This window comes from Hemicordylus capensis, chromosome 2 (assembly GCF_027244095.1).
Source record: "Hemicordylus capensis ecotype Gifberg chromosome 2, rHemCap1.1.pri, whole genome shotgun sequence".
Classification (NCBI taxonomy): domain Eukaryota; kingdom Metazoa; phylum Chordata; class Lepidosauria; order Squamata; family Cordylidae; genus Hemicordylus; species Hemicordylus capensis.
Genome location: NC_069658.1, coordinates 346,239,077 through 346,261,632, shown reverse-complemented (window position 1 = coordinate 346,261,632; position 22,556 = coordinate 346,239,077). Strand labels below are relative to the sequence as shown.

Here is a 22,556-nt window from a genome sequence, read left to right as displayed (position 1 = left end):
ACACTGCTCGGGATATCTGTTAAGCAGAAGTCCATTTCCTTCAACAACATCAGGAAACTACTCAACCCGATGACATGAGGGCCAAATCCTAATTCTATTGCAATACCGAGGAAATTCCTGTCATGTATTCATATGCAAATTATTTGACGTTGGGTTACATTCTAGCCCTTGAAGATCATTCAGAGACAAGTTTGTTTGATTTCCAATGGACCACCTACACATCTATTATTCTTTTCTCTAATCTTCTATGTTTCTATTTTCAGATAAAAGCTTTTATGGTATTTTGCTGTATTGTAGTTTAAACACTGTGTTTTTATTATAGGAAACTCAGAGCAACCAGTTTTGAACATATGAAGCTACCTTACACTGAGTTAAACCACTGGACCATCTTGCTCAGAGCTGACTCTATAGTGACTGAGCCTCTCCAGGGTACAGATGGGGTCATTCCAGCCCTCTCTGGAGATGGAACCTGGAACCTTCTTCATTTAAAGCAGGTGATTTACTGATAAGCTATAGCCCCTCCCCAATTCTGAAGTGGAAAGATGTGTTTATTTATGCAATGTATAACTCATGTTGCACACATCTCTAACAGAATCCTGCCATGGAGAAGCAAGTTTGGGGAAGAGGGCAGTTTCTGCGAGGACAGCAATGGGTGAGGAAATGCCTTCCCTCTGCAGCTTCCGTGTTCCATATTTCCCACTCCTGAAGTGACTGCTCCTTAGGGGGAAATCACCATGATGTGTTTTTAATACATGGTGCAGCAGGGAAGCAACCTGCCTCGAGAACAGAAGGCTGTTGGTTTGAATCCCCGCTGGGGGCAGCAGCAATCTAGGAAGGTGCAAGGCATCATCTCATACTGTGCGGGAGGAGACAATGGTAAACTTCTGCTGTATTCTACCAAGAAAACCACATGGCTCTATGGTAGCCAGGAGCCAACACCAAATCGACAGCACAACCTTTCCTTTCCTTTATACTTTCAACACATAGCTCCAGTTTAGGATTAACACAGGAAGCTCCTTATATCAAGTCAGACCACTGGTACATCTAGTTCAGCCTTGTCGACACTAGTAGCAATGGCTACTCCAAGGTTTCAGACAGGAGTCTTTTCCCAGCCCCACCTGGAGAGGCCAGGGATTGAACCTGGGACCTTGTGCATGCCAAGCAGATGCTCTGTTAGTGAGCTACAGCCCCACCCTGGTATGTGTAGCTGTAACAGAGTTAAAACCAGCTGAACAGTTCTGGAGCCTTTTAATAAAAAGGACACATGCTGTGGGTCCTTATTTTACTCACTCACATCTACTCCTTTATTAGATGACTCAAACCCTGATTTACTTGAAGTTTCAGAGCATCTGCTCACTTCATACTGTTTTCCAGTCAATTTCATTAAATTATTGTAGAGAAAAATACAGCACGTTCTGTAAGTCATTTGCACCAAAAAAAGTTCCTTCCAGAAGAAACCCTGTACAAGTCACTATCAAACTATAGCATTTAAGAACTTTTATCAAACTAAACACCAGAAAAAGAAAAAGCAGAATCATTTAATCAGGAATAGTTCCAACCAGGTTTCAAAACTGTATGCAATCCTTGATGCCCAGTTTACTGAAAAATGCATCTGTACATCATTACTTTGGCCACTTATGTCCTTCATGGGAAGCATTCTTGTGAGCTCAGTAATAACAGGGGAGAAAAGCTCCAAGATCTTATCTGCTTTTAACTCTGTGTCTCTAAAATGTGCCATCAAGACGGCAGTATTATATAAGTAACTGTCTTGAAGTTTGTCAAAACATCAGTCTATCTAGTCCTGTACCGTCTACTCCAACTGGCAGCAGCGCCAGTATCAGAGTCAGATGTACTTCCTAGCTCTGGCAGAGATTCTTTACCCAAAAGATGCCAGGACTAACCTGGGACTTTATGCACGCAAATTATGTCCTCTGTGCAGTGGTTAAGAGCTAAAAGTCCCTGCTTCTCCTACTGTTTTATTCAGAGGTGTAGACAACTCCCATGAGTGCTATAACCTGTCAAGTAAAATCTGAACCAGGCCACAGAATGTTATATTTTTAAAATAGCTGTAGCCTTGAAGATTAATTTGAATTCTGTTGCTGTAATCCCTCCTAATCTCTGTCAAACTCTACCAATAGACTAAACCAAAGAGTCATTTCATTTTCATTCAAGTTTTACATTTTACACTTCTAAAATGTATGGGAATACATTAAATTGGTTGGGAAAGCCTATTTTATTGCTTATTTTAGAGTACTGAAATGGCAACTGACAAATCCCTATATGAACTGGAGAGATGGGGAGTTACCATATGTATGTTCTAAACCTAGTAAGTTCAGCAACATCAGGAGGCTCCCAGTTTGGGAACCACTGGGCTAAGGCATGGCCCCAATGGTCAAAGCATGTCTCGGCCATGATGTCTGAAACAGCTCACCTACAGACTGTCTACTGAGTTTATAGGAAAAGCAAGTCTCAAACAAGGGAATTGCTGAGTTGATAAAACTTTAAAAATTTCTATGGAATCTACACCTTTACTATACTTTCACTAAGTGTGAAATAAAACGGAAATCAAATGATAAGCTTCACATTCAACAGACCTGACCAGAATCTACAACAGATATTCAAATGCTGCTTTTCAACAACAAAAGTTCTCAAAACAGTTTACATAGAGAAAAATGATGCCCTGTCCCAAAGAGCTCACAACCTAAAAAGAAACTCAAGGTAGACTGTAGTCTCTGCCTTCAACAGAGGAATGCAAGTCTTGAGGCAGGAAAAACAATCCATGATTGGCCCTATGGTAGCCTCACTTCAAGAAAGACAGATCCACTTTGCAGTACCTACTCAGTCTCACCAGCGCAACACCAAAGAAGGCATTTACCAGTTTACGTTCTCAAACCATATCCTCGGTATATCTTGAAGGTAGATTTTGCAAAGTTCCTGTGGAACAGTACTTCTGCCCAATGACAGGAGAAAGTGGAGGACATTAAACATTACATCCTACACTGCACTCCTTTTATGGAACAGTAAGAGAAAAAAACACGGGGTCAGATTATTGATCAATTCATGGGTTCTGAAACAGAATGTGTTAATTACTGGCTGGTGGATACTTTTCCTTATGTTAGTTACAAAGTGGCCATTTTTGCTTTATTGGCTTTTAAAACTTGGAATAAAAGTGTATCTGCTAGCCCTGCTACACATTTGGCTAAGTTGTAGTTCCAGGACTAGCTCTCTTATTCAAGTTGTACCCCTTAGAGTTGTAACTACCAGTAGGTATTTAAGATTCCATCTTTTTATTTTCATGCATATTGTTTAGTTACTGTATTGTGTTTTTATGTCTTGTCTGTTTTTCTTTAAGTATGATGATGTATTAGCTATTCTGTTTTAGTATGTGTTATGACCTGAGGTTACAACAACCAACTACCTTACTTTACAAGGTAGACATCAGCAAAAATGTTATGACAGAGCTGGATAGGTACAATTGTTCTACCCCTGCTAAATATAAGGGAATATGGGGCGTAGCATCCATTCGACAAGGGGGAACAATTATCCCCAGGCCCAAAGGATCAGGGGCCCCAACAAGGCTCTCCCTGGCTCATGGTGCACCCTGCCACCACTGCCCTTTCCACCAGGCGCTGGTGCCCTACAGCTGGGGAGTGTGTGATGGGAAGAAGCATTGCTTTGAGCCGAACCAACTCCCCGATGGGAACAGTGGTGGAGGATCGGGCAGGGGCGTAACTACTATTAGGCAAGGGGAGGCGGCTGCCTGGGGGCCCCCACGCCTCAAGGGGCCCCCCAGAGGCAAGTCACATGTGAAGTGTGTGTGTGTGTGTGTGTGTGTGTGTGTGTGTGTATCAGCGAGGGGCCCATTTTAAAATTTTGTCTCTGGGCCCAACTCCAGCCTTGTTACGCCCCTGGGATCGGGTGTTTACATGCTTCCACCTCTTGCTGCAGCTGCCACTACCACTCCACTCTCACCTTCCAAACCCTTCTGGTAGTTATTCCAGCTAACTTGCTAGCGAAGCTAGGTGGGGATTTACTGGACTGCTTCCTGGATTCCCTTCCTCCCTGGGAAGAATAAGCCCAACTCTTTTCTCTTGGGTACTCCATTTCCAGCACAAGGTACACAAATTTCCTTCTCTGCCTTTTCCAACCACCACCACCACCACCAAACCCTGAACTGGAAAACGCCATGCATGAAACTAGATTTCTCTCTTTCTCCCCTCTCCCTCCACCCCCGGTGTCTGGAAATGCAAAAAAAAAGGATTTGCATTTGGTTCTAACCCAAGACTCTAGGATTAGCATTTTGGTTGGAGATTGTAAGTTAGTCTGTGGCTTCAAAAGATCATACTTCCCTCCTACCCAATTTTTTTCTTTTTCAAGTCATTTCTCTCTCTCCGCGCCACCCCCAACCCCTTTTTTCATCAATCTGGATTCCTTTTGGTTCTCAGTATGAACTGGGAGTAAGGTAGGGCTGTGTGTGTGTGTGTGTGTGTGTGTGTGTGTGTGTGTGTGTAATTCTGCTGTCCAGAGCCACACACCTACGGTTTGGAGAAAGTGGGGATGGTGCATCTTTGCGGGGAGATGTGGGATGAGGGGGTGGTACATGTATATGCGTTAGAACTGCTGACCATTCTTCCTCTTGTTTCTTGCCGGTGCCTTAAAATCTAGCAACCCCCCACCCCTTCTTTCTCCTTGATTCTTGACTTGGATCCAGACGCCCCCTTTCCAGTGTTCTCGCTAATTTGTTTCATCTGTGTGCAGAATGAGTTTTGTTTTGGGCAGCAGTATCAAGGCAGTATGTGCACACATGCGCTCAGAGTGGGGCCTTCCTGATTCAACCTGAGTGGGATCTAAAATTTACCGAGTGGACGTCCAAAAACTTATGAGTGCGTGCACACCTTAGAGGGAACACTGCCCCTTTCTCCTCCAATCATGAATCCTTTACTATAGTTTCACATCGGAGTGGAGGCAGCAGTGCAATCCTTGCCTCTCTAGCAAGGAAATGCAATCCTTGCCTCTCTAGACTGGCCTGCCTCTAATTGCCCCGCCCCCTTGAGTCTGACATCGGGCATGGGTTGGGGCGCAGCTTGGGGCGCATACACACTTCATGAGCACAATGAAAAAACAGGGAGGCCCACTGGCTGCACTTTGTCCCCTGGCTTCCAGGGAGCTCACTATGCCACTGAAGGGAGTCATCAAAAGTGTCTCTTTGCCCAGTTAGCACGGAATTGGCCAAAAGTATTTAGAATATACATATACTAGCATCAGAGACCCCTATAGTGACCAGGCTGAAGATACTGTCCACAAGAAAAGATATTCTACATGCAGAAGCCTGATTTGATAGTCAGAACACCAGCTTTTTGTTTAAGTCCCTTTGGTTAGTGTTTAGATACTACAAGTTTTCTGAAAGTTTTCCATATGAAACAATAATTTCGAAGTGTGAACATTTATTTTAACAAAACTTCTGAAATCCAAAGATGCTTCCCTGCAAATGAAGTGAGAGGATGTGTGTGTCCCACTCACAGAAAGGTATCACCTTTTGAATTATTATATGAATAATCAGTGGGGCTTTATCAGTGACCAAATACATCCTTAAAGTAATTCCATGAGGCATACACAAAGCTAACTAGCTGATTGACAATACAAACAAGACTGTGTGTAATTAACGGTAACAATTCTTTGAACATGAAGAGTACATGCTTTCCATACAGAAGAAACCAGTTCAACCTCTAGCAACTCCACTTAAACATCAGGTGATGACAAGGGCCAAGCTCCAGGTCAGAGCATGGGCTTTACATGCAGAAGGTACCAGTTTCAATCTCCAGTTAAAACTAAGATACTTAGGGAGGGAAATACTTCACCCATCACCCTGAAGAGCCAGCATCTGAGTTTTTAAAAGGTAGCTGAATATGTTCAGACATGTGTCCCTCACCACAGATACAAGATAATTCATAACATGGGTCATATACATATAGATCATACAGACACAAATCTATTTTGTACAATCTTTCACCCATTTTATGTCAGGGAAGGCCAGCACTATGATTACACACGCATCAAATTTGTAAAGTAAAGTAAAGTTGTGCCATTGAGTTGGCGTCGACTCCTGGCGACCACAGAGCCATGTGGTTTTCTTTGGTAGAATAGGAGGAGGGGTTTAGCAGGTGGGCACATATACATGTGTCTCACCACTTAGAACCTGTGGGCAATAAATATTTGAACTGGCCCTCAGATAATAGTATTAATACAAGCGCTCAATTTTCTCTCATTCTTGAATTACACTAATGTAACATCACTGACTCCAGTAAGTTCCATCCTGATTTTACATCAGACACAACTATAACTGTCTGGTTGAGTGCTGTTTTTTTTTTTAAAAAAAAATGTCTAAACTACAGCAAGTAGTATGTCTAAACAATCAAAGCACAACCAACAGACTGGGTGGGGACTAGGAGTTCTGACTTTTAACATCAAGCTTGTTATTGGTTTACAATGTGCTTGAAGGCTACCCAAAGGAGGGTAGTATATTTTAAACACTTTTTCTATATGTAGCAGTTAAGTAATGGAGATTACATTCCAGGCAAATCCATATTCTCTACTTTTGATTGCTAGGTAAGCCTTTAAGCACTCCTTACCTGAACATTCTCTTCTGTGACCTCTATCTCAGCCGTGTAGATGTAATCAATTAGCTTACTTAATGTTAGCCCGTCAACATCTTTGATTTCAATCTTCTTTGCTTTGCTTTCCGTCATATCTCCTGAAAAAATGTTTAAAACTTAGTATGATTGCACTTCTCCACATGCTCCTTACCTCTCCACATGCTCAATAAATACTGCCTTTCAATTTAAAAAAAGGTGCAAAGCAGTTTACTAAAGCAAAAGGAATCAGAAGATGGCTCCTCATTCCAAAGGAGTCATCACCACCAACCACTGTGAAGGACGCCATGTTGGGATGAATGGGCAGTTGCTCTCCCTGGCTAAATACAGGTTTTGAAGAGTGCCTTTTGCCATGTTAGCATGGGTGATTTCACCCATCCCTCTTTTAAACAAAAACAATCACTCATCTTTGGAACATGAGTTTATTTTCTCCAAGTCTAAGCAAGAGTCCCCAAAGTCTGTCACTGCTACATTTAAAGCTACTTTTAAAAGTCTGAAGCTTCTCTCCTGTAGGCTGCAAGAACCACTTACAACTCAGAGAACTGAATAGGAAATGTTTCAACAGTATGTTTGATAACAGTTGACATTATGTATTTAATCTTTTTCCAGGAAGAGAAGTGGAAGAGCACCTTGTTCCTTTTTCCATAGCTTTAAGAAGGAGCAGAAGTGAAGAGGTGGCTACAACTCATACTCTCTGAACAGGATCTCTCTTCCTTTGAATAAAACTTCAGCACAAGGAAAAGGAATCAATAACTCTGCTTATATTAAGTTCCCGTGCATACATCTCATGCCAACATGTTCCAACTGAAATTCTTTTGTGTTTTGCATTTGATATAACGGCCCAGACCAGATGGAACGATAAACTGTAGTGCAGTGCTACATGAGTGAACCTAAGGAAGCTGTGGGCTCACACACTCCTCTGTTGTACACAAGAGGAGGAGAGTGAAAGCCTTCACTTTTTACTTTAACAAATATGTTCTGCATTACATATGAATAGGAAACTGTGGTTTGCTACAAGAGTTAGAACAAGACAGACTATCAAACTAAACTTTGAGATTTATTATTTATTTAACGTATTTTTATACTGCCCAACCCAAGGTCTCAGGGCAGTTCACAACAAACAAAAACAAAACATTAAAATCAATTAAATACTAAAAACAGTTTAAAACAAATCGATAAACAATCAAAAATTTGAAAATTTAAAAAGTTAAAAAGCTAAAAGGCCTGGGTAAAAAGATGTGTCTTTAGACACTTTTTAAAAGCCGCTAGAGATGGGGAGACTCTTATTTCCACGGGAAGCGCGTTCCAAAGTCTTGGGGCAACAACAGAGAAGGCCCATCCCTGGGTGGCCACCAGATGACATGAAGGTAGCCACAGACAAGCCTCTCCTGATGTACGCAGTGGACGGTGGGGATCATGCAGAAGACGATGTTCTCTTAAGTACCGTGGGCTTAAGCTGTTTAGGGCTTTATAGGTTATAACCAGCACTTTGTATTTTGCCCGGAAACTTATTGGCAGCCAGTGCAACTCCAGTAATATAGGAGTAATATGGTCTCTGAGATGACCCGGAGACCAACCTGGCTGCCGCATTTTGTACTAATTGTAGTTTCTGGACTACATACAAAAGCAGCCCCACATAGAGCGCATTACAGTAATCAAGCCAGAGATCCTGGCTTATTTTAACTCTAGTTAATTCAACTGCAGTTCTCAGAGTTTGTGTATAATGTGGAACTGCAGCTTTCACTTTAGAACAAACAGCAGGGGATAATGCACAAATCTGCAGCTCCCTTAGACTTGTTCATGTGGTTTAATGAACAGGGTAGCAGCCTCCAAAATAAGAGCCCTAAATATAGGACACACCAAAGGTCATGCATGCAATGTGAATTGTACAGAATTTCCAGTATCACAACAGTGCAGGAGACCCTTGTTATCCATAGTTTCCGGCCACCATTTTGAAGCACAGAGCCATTTTGTTATTTTAAACATTTAAATGAAAAATAAGAGGATTTGGGGGGCATTTATGGAGACCTGGAGAACAAGGTACTATGCTTTTCTACCCTTATTTCTGCTCCTTCCTGCTTTGACTTTTTTCTTTCTTTCTTTCTTTCTCTTTCTTTAGAGTAAGATACCTAACCCCTGGATTCCCAAAGGAGTAATGTTTCCTTATTCACGGTTTCCTTATTCACACTAATTGGTGGGAACGGGAACCCACAAGCAACAAGGGCCACCTGTATATATTTTTTGAAGGTTTTTCCTCTACAAGTTAAAGAAGATGATGTGGTGACAATGGCAAAGTCAATTAATAGAGTTTTCTTTTATAAGTTCCATCAGAAACTCATCAAGCACTTCATAAAGTATTGAGCTTTACCCAATCTATTTGAAGAATATTCTACAGAAGCCATTTTGGAGGAAAGCAGATTGCATACTTGCATGTGCCCCACCCAAACCCCTCATGTGTTCATATTTAATCTTCAAACCTTTCTCCAATAACAAGGCTTGTGTGTGTGCATCTTTGTTTTCCTGTACTCTGCAGAACAGAATATTTTTCTAATGGCAGACACCTCGCTTCCCCTCTCAAAACACTGGAAGTCCAATCCATTAATTTTTGAGCCTTAAAAAATGCTGCCTGCATATTTTCCAAATGTCTACCTGGAACCACACAAAAAAGAAGAAACTTGCCCGCATACTGAAAAGAGGTGTAGCTTGTAGAACTGAATAGGGTTGTAGTTTGTATTCGTTTCATAATGCTGTTATATGTTAGTTTCATCACTGTGTTATATACTTGTACTTGAGCACACATGTCCCATTATTGAAATTTCAGTTAAATTCTTCATGCAACCCATGTTAGGAGAAGAGAGCTGGTCTTGTGGTAGCAAGCATGACTTGTCCCCATAGCTAAGCAGGGTGTGCCCTAGTTGCATATGAATGGGAGACTTGATGTGTCTTGATGTGCTTCTCCAAGATAGGGCTGAGAGAGATTCCTGCCTGCAACCTTGGAGAAGCCGCTGCTAGTCTGTGAAGACAATACTGAGCTAGATAGACCAATGGTCTGACTCAGTATATGGCAGTTTCCTATGTTTCCTATGTAGTTAGTCTCAAAGCATCTGTAACACACCAATCTCCCTGAACATATGATTATCAAGACATTTCTGGATATCTCCTAGGCATTTTGAACTAACCAGACATTGCTCGGTTTATAGCCACCTACCACCATCTTGCCACCCCAAATTTTCTAGATACTCCTGAATGCCTTTTGTTTTACACACATGAAGTTCTATGTTACGTTGGACGTAACAGCAGAGGTAAATGATAATTCAGAAATCTGCATTCTGTACAAGTTATGTAAATATGTCTTTTGCAAAATTTATTCTTTTCAGTACCTGGTAGTTCTAATAGCATGCAGGGCACAGAAGTCCCACACCCTGACTGATTTCCTGCTCCACCCATCCCTAGCTCCTGTGCTTTTCTCAGTAGGGACTGACCACACAATTCCAATCTTACCTTTGGGAAAGTGAGAGAGAAAATGCTGAGACACAGAAGCTAATGAATTCTGGCCCACTGCCAGTTTTGGTACCATGTGAGTGCATAATTGTGGGATACACACTATAACCCTGGATACAGGGGTCTGTGGACTGCAGCTCAGCAGCTGCAACTAGCTGTCTTACTGAGAGGAACATTTTGCAATCTTAATCATTGCACAAGCTGCTGATCCATGGAGGGAGCAGCTTGAGGGTGGGCGTCTCAACTCACACAGCACTTATTTTTGCTGGCTCTTCTGCCTAAACGCTGCAGAGAGGAGAGAGAAATGATATCGGGCCAGGTTCTTTGAGCTATTTGTGTATCTGAGGCATTCCTACAATAGCAAAATAGCTAAACTTTGGATAAATTGTGCTTGAAACCTTCCTAGTTTCCATGATGATGATCTTCAACTTCCTCTGTTATAGGATGTAGCTTATATCACAGATCAGCAACTATGTGGGCACTGAATTGGCCCACTGGCCAAAATACTAAATTGAGGGACTCCCCCTAGATTCTCATCCCTTCTGAGTGGAGGTGGTGGTTGGGAAAGCTCTGCTCTTGCCATCTTAGACTAAGGCATTGCAGAACCTCTTCACTTTCTGGAGACATGCGTGCCAACTTGGATTAGTGAGAAATAAACTGCAACAGGAGGCAGGAGATAGGGGCAGAAATAGAAACAATCACTTGTATTATTGCTTGGCAACCACACAAGCATCTCTTAATGCTTCCTGTTAACCCAGAATCAATCAAGGGCACTTGTATGGTTGCACAACAACCAGAGACATTATTTCCATTCACCTCCCTTTCTAGCATAATGTTGGAAACTTAAGTGGTTGCCACTGCAGGATTAGTTTCCAAACTCCTCAACCCTCACCCAAGGGCCAGAACCTTGCCATGAGCAACACCAATTTCTGGGCCTTAATATAGGCCACAGCATATATTTTATCTTCATTGAGATTTAACTGGGTGACTAGTATAAGCAGCAAAACTGTTAAAATACATGTCAAAATAGCATCTCCTTCTGTTTAAGGGTTAGTTCACATGGAAGAAAGTCGTTTCCTTGTTAAAAAATACTGCATGCATCTCACATGTAGTTTGTCACATGTGATGACTGCACATGTCTATTCTGCCATGTGTGAGCATCTTTCCACTTACCTAAGCCAAGAGAAAAACAGCATGACTAGCAACAGTAATAGTTACTCTGCCTGCAGAAAAAGTAGTCTCTTACCAGGAGGACAAACTATCAGTTGAGAAATATATTATTGATGCGATATCTCCACAATTAAGATTAAAGAACCATGGTCTGTGTTATGCCCTATGCAGTTTCTTTTTCAGTGTAATGCATGAAAGCCTGTTTATATGTTACTGAAGCCACACGGAGGGGTGGTGGAGCAAGATAGGAAAGGGCAAGCCAGAGACCAAAGTGAAGAGAGTCTTTTGCAGGGACCAGTAGCAGAACTACCCTAGTGCTCAGAGCATGAGCTGACCTTCCTGTACAAGTCTGGCAGTATCACATGACCCATTCTGACCATTTGCTGCCAAGAGGCTTTTCCTGGTGACTTCCATGCAATGTCTTTCATTTTTCAGAAATTGGTGGTGGAGCACATGCTGAATCTCCAATATATTCCTCTGATCCCAGTTTCAGGAGCCACTGTGAATGTGAGTGGCAGCCTTAATATGAATCTCCAAACATCCTGTGGATGTGAGGGGCAGCCTCCAAACCTTCATTATGAGTATGCCTATTTTTGGAGGTATATCATCAGTGTGTTCAGACTAAGGGCACAATGACCCTGGAAATGTTCATTAACATCCACTCATATGCTTCACATGGTTTTCTCTTCCAGCAGAATGCTTTTATCCAGACACAGGCCTATACTCCAACAGTAAAGGCAGGTTTCTCACCTGTAACTTCCAGTTCTTCAAGTTGTCTTCTGTGCATCACACATGGGATTTGCGCCTGCGCAGATCCACCATCCGGAAACTTCTAAAGCTTTTCCTTATTAGGAAAAAAGAGCGAGAAAACCGGCTCCCCCTATCTGAGAGCTTGCCTCATTCTCTCAGTCTAGAGAGCGCCACAGCTCCAAACCTAAGCAAAAAAAAACACAACAATACGCTGCAGCAGGGAAGATGAGTGGGTCGTGTGAATGCACAGAAGACCACTCGAAGAAATACATTTACAGGTGAGAAACCTGCCTTTCTTCTTTGTGGTCTCTGTGCATCACACATGGGATAACAACAAGCTACCGTACCAAGATGGAGGGTGCAGCCCAGGCGAAAACACACAACAAAGCAACTTAAATGAAAAAAACTTTATTTCTCAATGGAAGCAGAGTGGAGAACAGAGCCACCAAACATTGCCTGAGACCTGGAGTGGACGTCCAAAGCACAGTGTCAGATGAAGGTAGTTGGACGCGACCATGTAGCGGCCTTACAAATGTCAGACATAGAGACACCAAAGCCACCGAGGTAGCCCTTGCCCACATGGAGTGTGCCCTAATCGGGGCAGGTAAGGGTTCTGAGGCCAGTTGATATGCTAAGGAGACAAGCCTCCTTGACCCAAGTAGCAATCCTCTGTGATGAGACAGGTAATCCCTTTGATGGGTCTGCATACAAAACGATCAAGGATGTATACTTGCAGGACGATTGTGTCCCGTCTATATAGAAAGCAAGAGCTCTTCTAACATCAAGACAATGATATGCACGCTCTTCATCTGTGGCAGGTGTGGGGAGAAAAGTAGGCAAAGAAATATCTTGTGACAGGTGAAATTCAGAAACAACCTTAGGCAAAAGGAAAAATCAGGCCTTAATACAACTATCTTTATGGAACACCAAATAAGGAGCATCAGAGCGCAACGCTTTCATCTCACTCACTCTTTAAGCTGAAGTAATAGCAATGAGAAACACTGTTTTAAAGGACAACAATTTAAGGTTACATGTAGCCAGGGGATCAAAAGGAGCTTTCATTAACTGTCTCAGAACCAGTAATAAATTCCAAGTTGGGGCACATTTGGGAGCAGGGGGAAACAAATGGAGCATCTCTTTTTAAAAAAAAAATACAATTTCTGAGCAAACCAACCAGGTATAGAACGCCTATCAGCTACTGCAGCTAAAAGAACCCTTAAGGAAGAAAAAGACAACTCATTGTCTTTCACAAACAACAAATAGTCAAAAATTAACGACAAAGGAGCTTCAGTTGCAGAAGAACCCTTGTCAGCCATAAACCTAGAGAAATGAGTCCATTTGGCTGCATAGGATTTTAAGGTGGAAGGCTTCCTTTCCGCCGTTAAAAATGCCTGCACCAGGTCACTGAAAAAAGTCACACTTCTATCCACCAGGCAGTCAAATGTAGAGACTCCACTTCTGGGTGGAAACAACAGCGCCCATCCCCCGTCAGTAGGTATGGCACCAATTGAAGATGCTGGGACGTTCTTTGCTACAGCTGAAGTGTGGTGAACCAGGGTTGCCTGGGTGATCAGAATACATACAGCCTTGCCATCGATAATTTTCTGTAGGACTCTTGGTATCAAAGGAAAGGGGGGAAACATATACAGGAGCTGGCTGCCCCAGTGCAGGAAAAACGCATTCCCCTCCGACTCAGAGTCCCTTCCCGCTCTGCTGCAGAACCTCACACACTGAGAATTCTGGGCCAACGCAAATACATTAAAACATGGAGTTCCCCACTGCCGGAAGATCACACAGTACAACCCAATTCAGGTGCCATTCGTGAGAGAGGATATTTTTGGTGAATCAGTGCATCTGCTAGGGTGTTGACCTTCCCCTGGATGTGTACCTTCAATCCAGGCACCACAGCCAGAGTTGCACTGCCAGACTGAGCAGAGAACGGGATGCTGTTCCCTCCCTGCCTGTTCAGGTAAAACCTGGCTATAGTATTGTCTGTGAGAAGGAGTACAGAGGATACTTCTATCCAAGGATGGTAAGCCTTGAGTGCATTGCCATGAGCTTGAGATAATTGATGTGATGGCACCATTCTTCCTTTGACCAAGTTCCAGCGACCACTAGGTCTTCAAAATGCGCTCCCCGACCCAGTATTGGAAGCATCTGTGGTTATCATAAGGGTGGGTACTGGCATTCAAAACAGAGTCCCTCGAGTGAGGTTGGACATTGTTGCCCGCCAGGAAACCACCGTCTGCACTCTGCAAGGCTCAACAAGGATCCTTCACTGAGAGTGTATTTGTGGGCGAAACTTGCGCAGAAACCAAGCCTGTAAAGTCCTCAGGCAGAGACGGGCCTGGGGCAATGCCACAATGGACAATGCCATCAGACCGAGCAAGCGTTGGACAAACCTCGCCTTGTGTGTCCGCTGTGTGTTGAAAACGTGAGCCGTTTGCCAGATCGACTGGATGCTCTGCTGGGGTAGAGTGGCCAGCGACGTTTTGGAGTTCAAAATGATGCCCAGGAACACTATGGATTGCACTGGCGTTAATTTTGACTTTAAAAAATTTACTCATAGGCCTAGACAACGAAGAAGATGAAGAGAAAGCTCTATGTCTTTCACAAGTTGGGTTCTTGTGGAGGCGACGAGGAGCCAGTCATCTATGGAAAGACGGTGATGCCCCAGAGTCGTAGGTACGCCGCCGCCATCACCATGCATTTGTTAAACACACGCGGAGCGGACGCTAGCCCAAACAGAAGGACAGAGTACTTGTAAGTCGTGGAATCCATGCGGAATCTCACATATTTGCGATGGTATGGCACAATGGAAATAGCTGTCCTTCAAGTCTACGGATGCAATCCACGCACCTGGAAAGAAGACAGAGGATGGCAGGATTGTCACCATCCAGAATGTCTTGTACGTAACATAGTGATTTACCCTCCTTAGGTCGAGAATCAGCCACAGTCTCCCATCTTGTTTGGGGATGGTCAAGTATCTTGAATAGAAACCCATATGTTGGTTGTCGCAAACCCTTTGAATAGCTCCTTTTCAGAGAAGGGATTCTACTTCTGCCACGAGATAATGAGACGGGGCGTGGTGCAGATTCCCCAAAAAGGGGCAAAGAGACAAATTCTATCCTGTATCCATTCCTCACAATGGCAAGGACCCAGGATCTGATGTTATTTTTCTCCATGCCTGGTAAAACTCCAATAGCAGCTGCTGCACAGAGGTGTCATTGTAACTTGGGGTAAGATGCTTTCAGCCTGATGGCTGATTGGGGCTTAAAGTTAGAGCAAGAACTGAAGGGCCTGTGGTGCTAGAAGTGTTGCTGCTGGCAAAAGGAATCTCCTGTGCAGGAGAAGGACTGTCTAGGCTGAGTAGCACTGCCATGGCTTCCGCTTCGCAGTGTTGGAAGTGGATGTGGAAGACTGGGAGAAAGCCCATTGATCTTGCCATAGCGTGTAGCTTCTGAACTCTTTCGAGTGTGTCATCGGTCTTAACTCCGAGCAAAGCCTCCCCAACAAAGGGCAAGTCTTCTATGCATGGTCTGGTTTCTAGTGATAGGAAAGAAGACTGCAGCCATGCATGTCTCAGGGCAACTGCAGACACCACAGAACGCAAACCACAATTGGTACAATGCCTAGAGGAGTGTAGCTGCTGCTTAGCTACACGGAGGCCCTCATTCAGGACAACTAGGGCAGCATCAATTTGGTCTTGTTGGAGAAAGGGTGCTAGCTTCTCCAGGATAAAATGCTGGTAAGGCTCTCAACAAGCCTGGTGGTTAGCAACTTGCACTAGGAGACCAGACGTAGAGCACAATTTTTCCCCCTAAAGAGTCCAACTTCTTGCCCTCCCTGTCCACAGAAGTACTGAGTAATTGATGTTTGTTGTGCGACTGAGCTGAGTCTATGACCACTGAATTTGGAACAGGATGCTTCATTAGAAAAACCACGTCCTTTGGCTGAATCGTATACATATTTTCCAGTTTTTTGAAGTTGCAGAGATAGAGGCAGGCTTCTCCCATGACATCTTGACCACCTGGGCAAGAGTGGGAATGAGAGGGAGGGCCACTGGGACATGGGACTCCATCTGAATTAATTGAAAAATGGGATCCTCGGGCTGAGAAGACTGTTGGTGAAGTACTACGCCCAAAGAAGTCGCTATACAGATCAACTGTTCTGCATAGCGCTTTGATTCCTCTGGTGAAGTGCCTTCCACCAACTCCTGCGCACTGTCTTCAGTGACAGGAGTGGGCACTCTACCTTTGGACTCCTCTGAGTCTGATGGAGCCGAACTGGTATCTGAGGATCGATCCAAGTCCTCTGTGTAGGATTCTGTGGTGGAGGCTGAGAAGGTAACGGCTGTTCTAGAGCTACAGGTAGCCTGGGGGCTGGACCAACAGACTGTGGAACCAGCATAGGTAGCAGGACCACAGGTACCAGGACTGGCACTGGCACATCATTACGCACTGGAGGCTTTTGCCCAAATCTCCCCAATCAGGCGGCATGCATGGGGACCTAGAGCAGGATCTAGGTCTAGGTGGGGAACCAGAGGCAGACCTTGACCTGGACCAACGCCATCTTTTCGATCCACGAAATCGTTCATGATGATAGCGAGCGTCACAACAAGCATCTTTCGCATACCCACAGTGTGACAGAATAAAATAAGGGGTAGCGATGATCCGGTGTGTAACTATCCTAGTATGCCATGTAGCGTTTACTAGGGGCACGAAGTTGGTCAACATAATAGTAATCTGGGTCCTCTCCCCTCTGAGATGAGTCATCAGGGGAGGAAGAGTGCCTATGACTCTTTGAAGCTGGGTGCCTTTTTGGGGAGTACAAACTGTCCCACAAGTAACTTCTGCACCTTTTATGCCTAGATCTCTTAGAGGAGATGCTTAGACTCCTACTCCGAATACCACATGACCTGGTGCTTGAATTGTCGCTGAGAGGGTCAGCTTTAGATAACACATACTCTGGCTCTGACCGTTCGGTTTCAGGTGAGGCAGAAGGCAGAATTGGGACAGGCATTGAAAGCATGGGTGTCAAATGCTTAGTTTTCCTTTTCTTCTTGCCCTACTTTTGTTCCTGAGGCAGTGCTGCAGGAACTGCAACTTTCACTTTCTTCTTTTTCTTCCACTTCAATACCGATGAAGCTTCCATCAGTACCAAGCCTGAAGACTGTGCTGGGATTGAGCAGGGAGCAGCAAATCCCCCTTCGCTGTCTTGCTTGGCTCCCCTGTCGAGCCCGATTTAGACTCCACCCCCTTTTTCGATTTCGTGAGACCTTCCCCACCTGGAAAGAAGATGGCTCCTTGCTCGGGCTGGGAAACAGCAGACCAGTAACGAAGACAGGAGGAAGAGGAGCAGCCGGGGCTGACAACTCAGGCTGAGGTATAAGCAGCATGTTTGGTCCCGGCAGCACTGGAATGGAGGAGGTGGGCAGCACGGCAGCCGAGGAAAATGCCAGGGGCATGGGCATGCGAGGTGGTAAGCCGGGGGCAGCCTGCATATTCAAATCGGACCAAGGTCCTTCCATAGAGGGGAGAGAACACAGAGCAGGAACCAAACTTTTCGAAACCCCCTTGATCGAAGAGCTCGCTAAGAGAGCTCTTTCCCACGGCAACGCCTGAAGGAGAGCAGTCCAATTACGGTGGGTCTGCTTTGTAAAGTCCCGGCAGACCAAGCAGAGATCCATGCGGTGTGTTTCCCCCAAGCAGGCTAAGCACAGGGAGTGGCCGTCTGACGAAGGAAGCTTGGAGGCACACTGCAAGCATTTTTTACAACTGATTTTTGTGGCCATAAGTGGTCCAGCGAAGGAGCGCAGGGAGCACGATATAATCAAAAAAAGCAAAATGCGAAAGGCAGAAATGAACAGAAGGATTGGTAGGAAATAAAAACACAACAAAATAGAAGGGGGGAAATTTTTCTACTAATACGAACAAACACTGTGTAGACCCAGACAGCAAAGCAGAAGACAGCCAGAGGTGTTGTAGCTGCAGCAGTCAACAAAAGACTGAGGGAATGACGCAAGCTGTCAAAGAGGGGGAGCCAGTTTTCCCGCTCTTTAAAGCTTTAGAAGTTTCCGGATGGTGGATATGTGCAGGCGTAAATCCTATGTGTGATGCACAGAGACCACAAAGAAGAATGGATGTTACCTAGAACAGAATTCACCTGCGTCTTGAAATTTGCATCCTGAGATACAAATCCCAAGTAGCAGCACCCAGCATACCTTTGGTTCTAAATATACACTAAGGAGTAATGGTTCTTTGCTTAGAAGCACAAAGTCACCTGTAAACATTGCACAGAAATATGGACTGCAGGCTGCCAGCACAATACGATGGGCTTCAATCTCAACATCTTCAGCAACGATCACCACATCACAGAGAAGGCACTTACTGTGGAAACACCAAAAATAAGAGTTTGAGAACATATACCCACACTGTGTTTTCTACATGCACACTGAAAACAATCATGTTTCCTTTGACAACTCTTCTGCAGCTGGATAAAATATCCAGATTGTTCTATCTGTGGAGGATAGCTGGTCTTGTGGTGGCAAGCATGACTTGTCCCCTTAGCTAAGTAGAGTCTGCCCCAATTGCATATGAATAGGAGACTACATGTGTGAGAACTGTAAGATATTCCCCTTAAGGGATGGAGCCGTGCTGGGAGGAACATACAAGGTTCCAAGTTCCTTCCCTAGCATCTCCAAGATAGGGCTGAGAGAGATTCCTGCCTGCAACCTTGGAGAAGCTGCTGCCAGTCTGTGAAGACAATACTGAGCTAGATGGACCAAAGGTCTGATTTAGTATATGGCAGCTTCCTATGTTCCTATCTGGATAAAAGATCCAGATTGTTTAAGCTTCAATAGTAATCAGAAGGGGAGGAGCAGGAAGTCTACATAATAAACTTGGCAAATTTTCTGCTCCTCATACCATTGTAACAAATGGTATGAGAAGCAGAAAAGGCTGAATCCTCTGTATCTAGGTTGCCAGTTCTCCCCTGTGTCAAAAAGAAATTTGTTCAGATCACTAAAGTCACAGAACACAGTCCTCTTTTTATTATTTCAAGATTGTAACTTTATAGACACCAGCATGGTTAGTTAAATTTGGTATATTAGGAGCGGAGACTAAAATCTGCAGAATATGAACACATGTATACACAGTCATGGCTAGTTTGAGCAAATCGGATTCCCTCCAGCTCTCACCACAGACTTGTAAATGATCCTGATGGGTGAAAGTACTTATACTGCCAGATGGCTTCTGTCTTCCTTTACAGTTCATTTAGCTGTGTGGCTTTGGGCACAATTCCATTAATCTGCACCAGTTCCTCCATGTAAATAATCAGTTCCATTTCCTACTTCACAGGTGGCCTAGGTGCCAATACCCAGGCTATGCTTTCAAGGCACAACGGTTATCAGTTATCCAAAGGGAGCATGCAAGATAAATAGGAGCTAGGTCCTGCCGCCCTAACGCCCCCACCATGCAAGTTAACAGAGCCTCGCAGAGAGGACACACACCATATTTAAATAATTGGAACCTTTGGAAAGTAAGGGACAGGTATAAACTTAAACAGCAGTTCCATCACATTCAATATAGCAATTTTATCATTTCTAAATCTGAAAACATTACACAGAGCAAGGTTCTTGGAGAATACAGCATGGGAGAAGAGGAGTGGGAATAGAATGAAGTGCCACCAGGTATCCACTGGGTTCAGATGGCCATAAAAATTGGAAGTGAGGAGACAGGGAAGGAAAGCTTACACACACACACACACGACTATCAAATGTTTGCTTTAATAAAAGCTTCAACTCAGTGGGGGCTAAATGTAGCATTACATGCTATTCTGTAAACATTAATTCAAGAGGAGCAAATTCTGGAGTGTAAACAAACTTGATAGTTTCTGAATATTATTTCAACCAAGGGTAAGTTTAAGATGCAAAACAGCAGACACATTTTTTAAAAAGTAGCCCATTTGATGGGTACTGAGCTGAAGATATTTATATCTACAGCTTCTCTAAAACCCAAAAGAATTGTCCTCTGTAATTATGTGTAGGTGTCTCAATTCCAGAAATATTCCATTATTAGTTTTTAAATAAAATTGGAATGGAGGGCCTGCAATTTTGTTTCCTTTGCACAATAGCCACGGCTTGGTGGCATAGCAGGGAGACTGGCTCTGTGGACTCCTTTAGCCTGCCCTCCCCTGAACCTCTGGACATACAAGTTAGCCTCAAGCTTCCTGGAATGTGCTCAAAAGAAGAGGCTAGACCACATGTATTGATAATGGAGATGTTGGGGAGGAAGAGAGCCAACCATGTTGCACTGGGAGAAAAAGATGCCTTGCAACCTGCTTCCACCATAGCCACAGAACTCCTTGGTTGCTTTGCTCACTGCCTCCATGCAAGGGGACAGCAAAAAGATTGGGTGGGCAGGTGCAGAAGCCCCATTGGGCATCACTTAAAGCCCTCTGGGCATCCATTGCATGAAGGCACTGAACAAAAAGGAACCTGACACTGTCATTCTGCCTGACACATCCCAGACTGAGTAGCAGTAGAGACAGGCTAGAGTAAGAGCAGAATTACAGCAGGAATCAGTCCACTGTGGGCGGGGGCAATGTGGTGTACAGCGAGACCCAATATCCTCTCGCAGACAGTACGGAAGCCTGAACAAATGCACAAGTCTCAAGCCGCTGAGGTGTTCCCTGCAGCCGAGTCTAGTACATGTATACTATGTACATGTACCCGTTAGGCTGAGACACCGCAGAAGCCTGCTGTCTGTTCTCCACTAAAAAGGCCACCAAGCATTGCCCCTAGGCAAACCACCCGAACCACTCGAAGGAGGGACACCTGGCCAGGGGTCCAACTCCCCATGAGTGGGAAAACAAAAGGAAACAACCACCACTACTGTCAGTAACGAACCCAGCCCAAGGACTCCAGGCCAAGTAGACAAGGAGCAGCACCTGCATTTATAAATATATGCAGTGCCTACAACCATATACTGTACATTTGGTGGGGAAATAAGTGGGCCATGTCCAAAGTCTTACCATCAAAAAAGGGCCCATGGCCACGTCACCTCTATGAAAGATGCCCAGTACCCACAGACTAATTTACTGGAGGCATTCAAAGGGAGGGGTGGGGGAAGTAAAGAAGAGTGCCCAACAATGCTAAGTTCTCACTGGTCCCCACTCGCTCTGCATGCAATATTGCCATGGAAATCAGCCTTTCTTTAAAAAAAATTTTAAAAAGCAATTCAAGGCATTCAAGCAAATGCCACAATTTAGTTTTAACAGCAGCAGCGGGGAACTGAAAGCAAAATCTGGCAATAAGCATGCAAGGGGAGTGTGGGGGGAGAGAGACAGACACACCAGAGGCTTGAGGGCAGCTGTAGTCTTGTATGTTTAGAAGAACACCATGCACAGCACAAGCCATTAGCTTCTACTAAGCGAAGTGCTGTCACTCTCTCACCCATTATTCCCTTCTGCACTCAAGTTACAAAAGGAATAATCTATCTATCATCATCTCAGTGAATCCCTACAAAATTCAGGCAGCCAAGTGCTCAGGCACACAAACAACCATACTCTAGTCCCCTCAGGTTCTTTACCAGCAGAGGTGAAAGCATTTACAGTTCCAAGAGAACAAGGAACTTCTCATTTCCCTACATAATTCTGGTGCTTGTTTGTTTTGCTTTTGCATTACTTGGGCAACAACAGTATGGGAGCCACTTTTTCCTGGGTGTTCGTTCCATAGCACTGCAGAATGTTTCAAGGCCCACTGCCATATGGGCAGTGGGTTACTAGCAGGCAATCTTGCCCAGTGAGCCAAAATGGTGGAAAGCCTTTAAACATGACAGCAGTACCACAGAACAAGACGATGGCAAAGTGGCTTCCATACTGCTGCCAGAACCTCAAAAGGGCACCCTGACTGAGCTAGCCAAGGAGCAATACTGCAGCTACCTCTAAAGAATACTATACTCTGGCCACAGTCCACATTTTTTCCCTTAAGCTGCCACAAGTCACAATCGGAAATATTATAGTGCAAACTACTGTGTTTAACCATACATATGCAGCCCCTTGCATTTTAGTGTGGTCTTATTTTTAGTCTCTCGAGCCATAGGACAGGCAGCAGCCTAGTGTGACACAGGCAGGCCAAAGAGTAGCCCTTCCTTTGTTTGCATAGCTGACACATATAACTTCCCGCTCAAGAATGGCACAAAGCCTCACCACCTGGGCCACAGGTGGACCACCCATCCTATAAATCCTCTATTTTCCTGTCTTGCTCTTCAGCTTAAAAACCTCCCAGGGCAGCTTACAATAATTACACAAATTAAAACAGAGCCCACGGCATACAGCAGTGTAAAACCAGTTGAAGCAATCGAAGAGGCCTGGGCAAATAAGGTCTTTACCTGGCACTGGAAAGAAAACAAACTTTATGCCAGGTGGAGTGCCCTAGGCAGAGAATTCCCTAGGTGGGGCACTACCACAGAGAAAACCGTCTCA

The 22,556-nt window shown here is 44.3% G+C and overlaps 1 protein-coding gene across 6 annotated transcripts in view; it reads right to left on the bottom strand.

Moving 5' to 3' along the window:
* Positions 1-22,556, bottom strand: part of KLHL3 (kelch like family member 3) — a 115,519-nt gene that overhangs the window by 35,771 nt on the left and 57,192 nt on the right. For all 6 annotated transcript variants that reach the window (XM_053293703.1, XM_053293709.1, XM_053293707.1 and 3 more), the window contains 2 exons: positions 18,354-18,460; positions 6,630-6,751 (listed from right to left, as the gene is read on the bottom strand). In XM_053293703.1, coding sequence (XP_053149678.1) covers positions 6,630-6,751; positions 18,354-18,460 — 229 coding nt within the window. The remainder of the gene's footprint in view (positions 1-6,629; positions 6,752-18,353; positions 18,461-22,556) is intronic.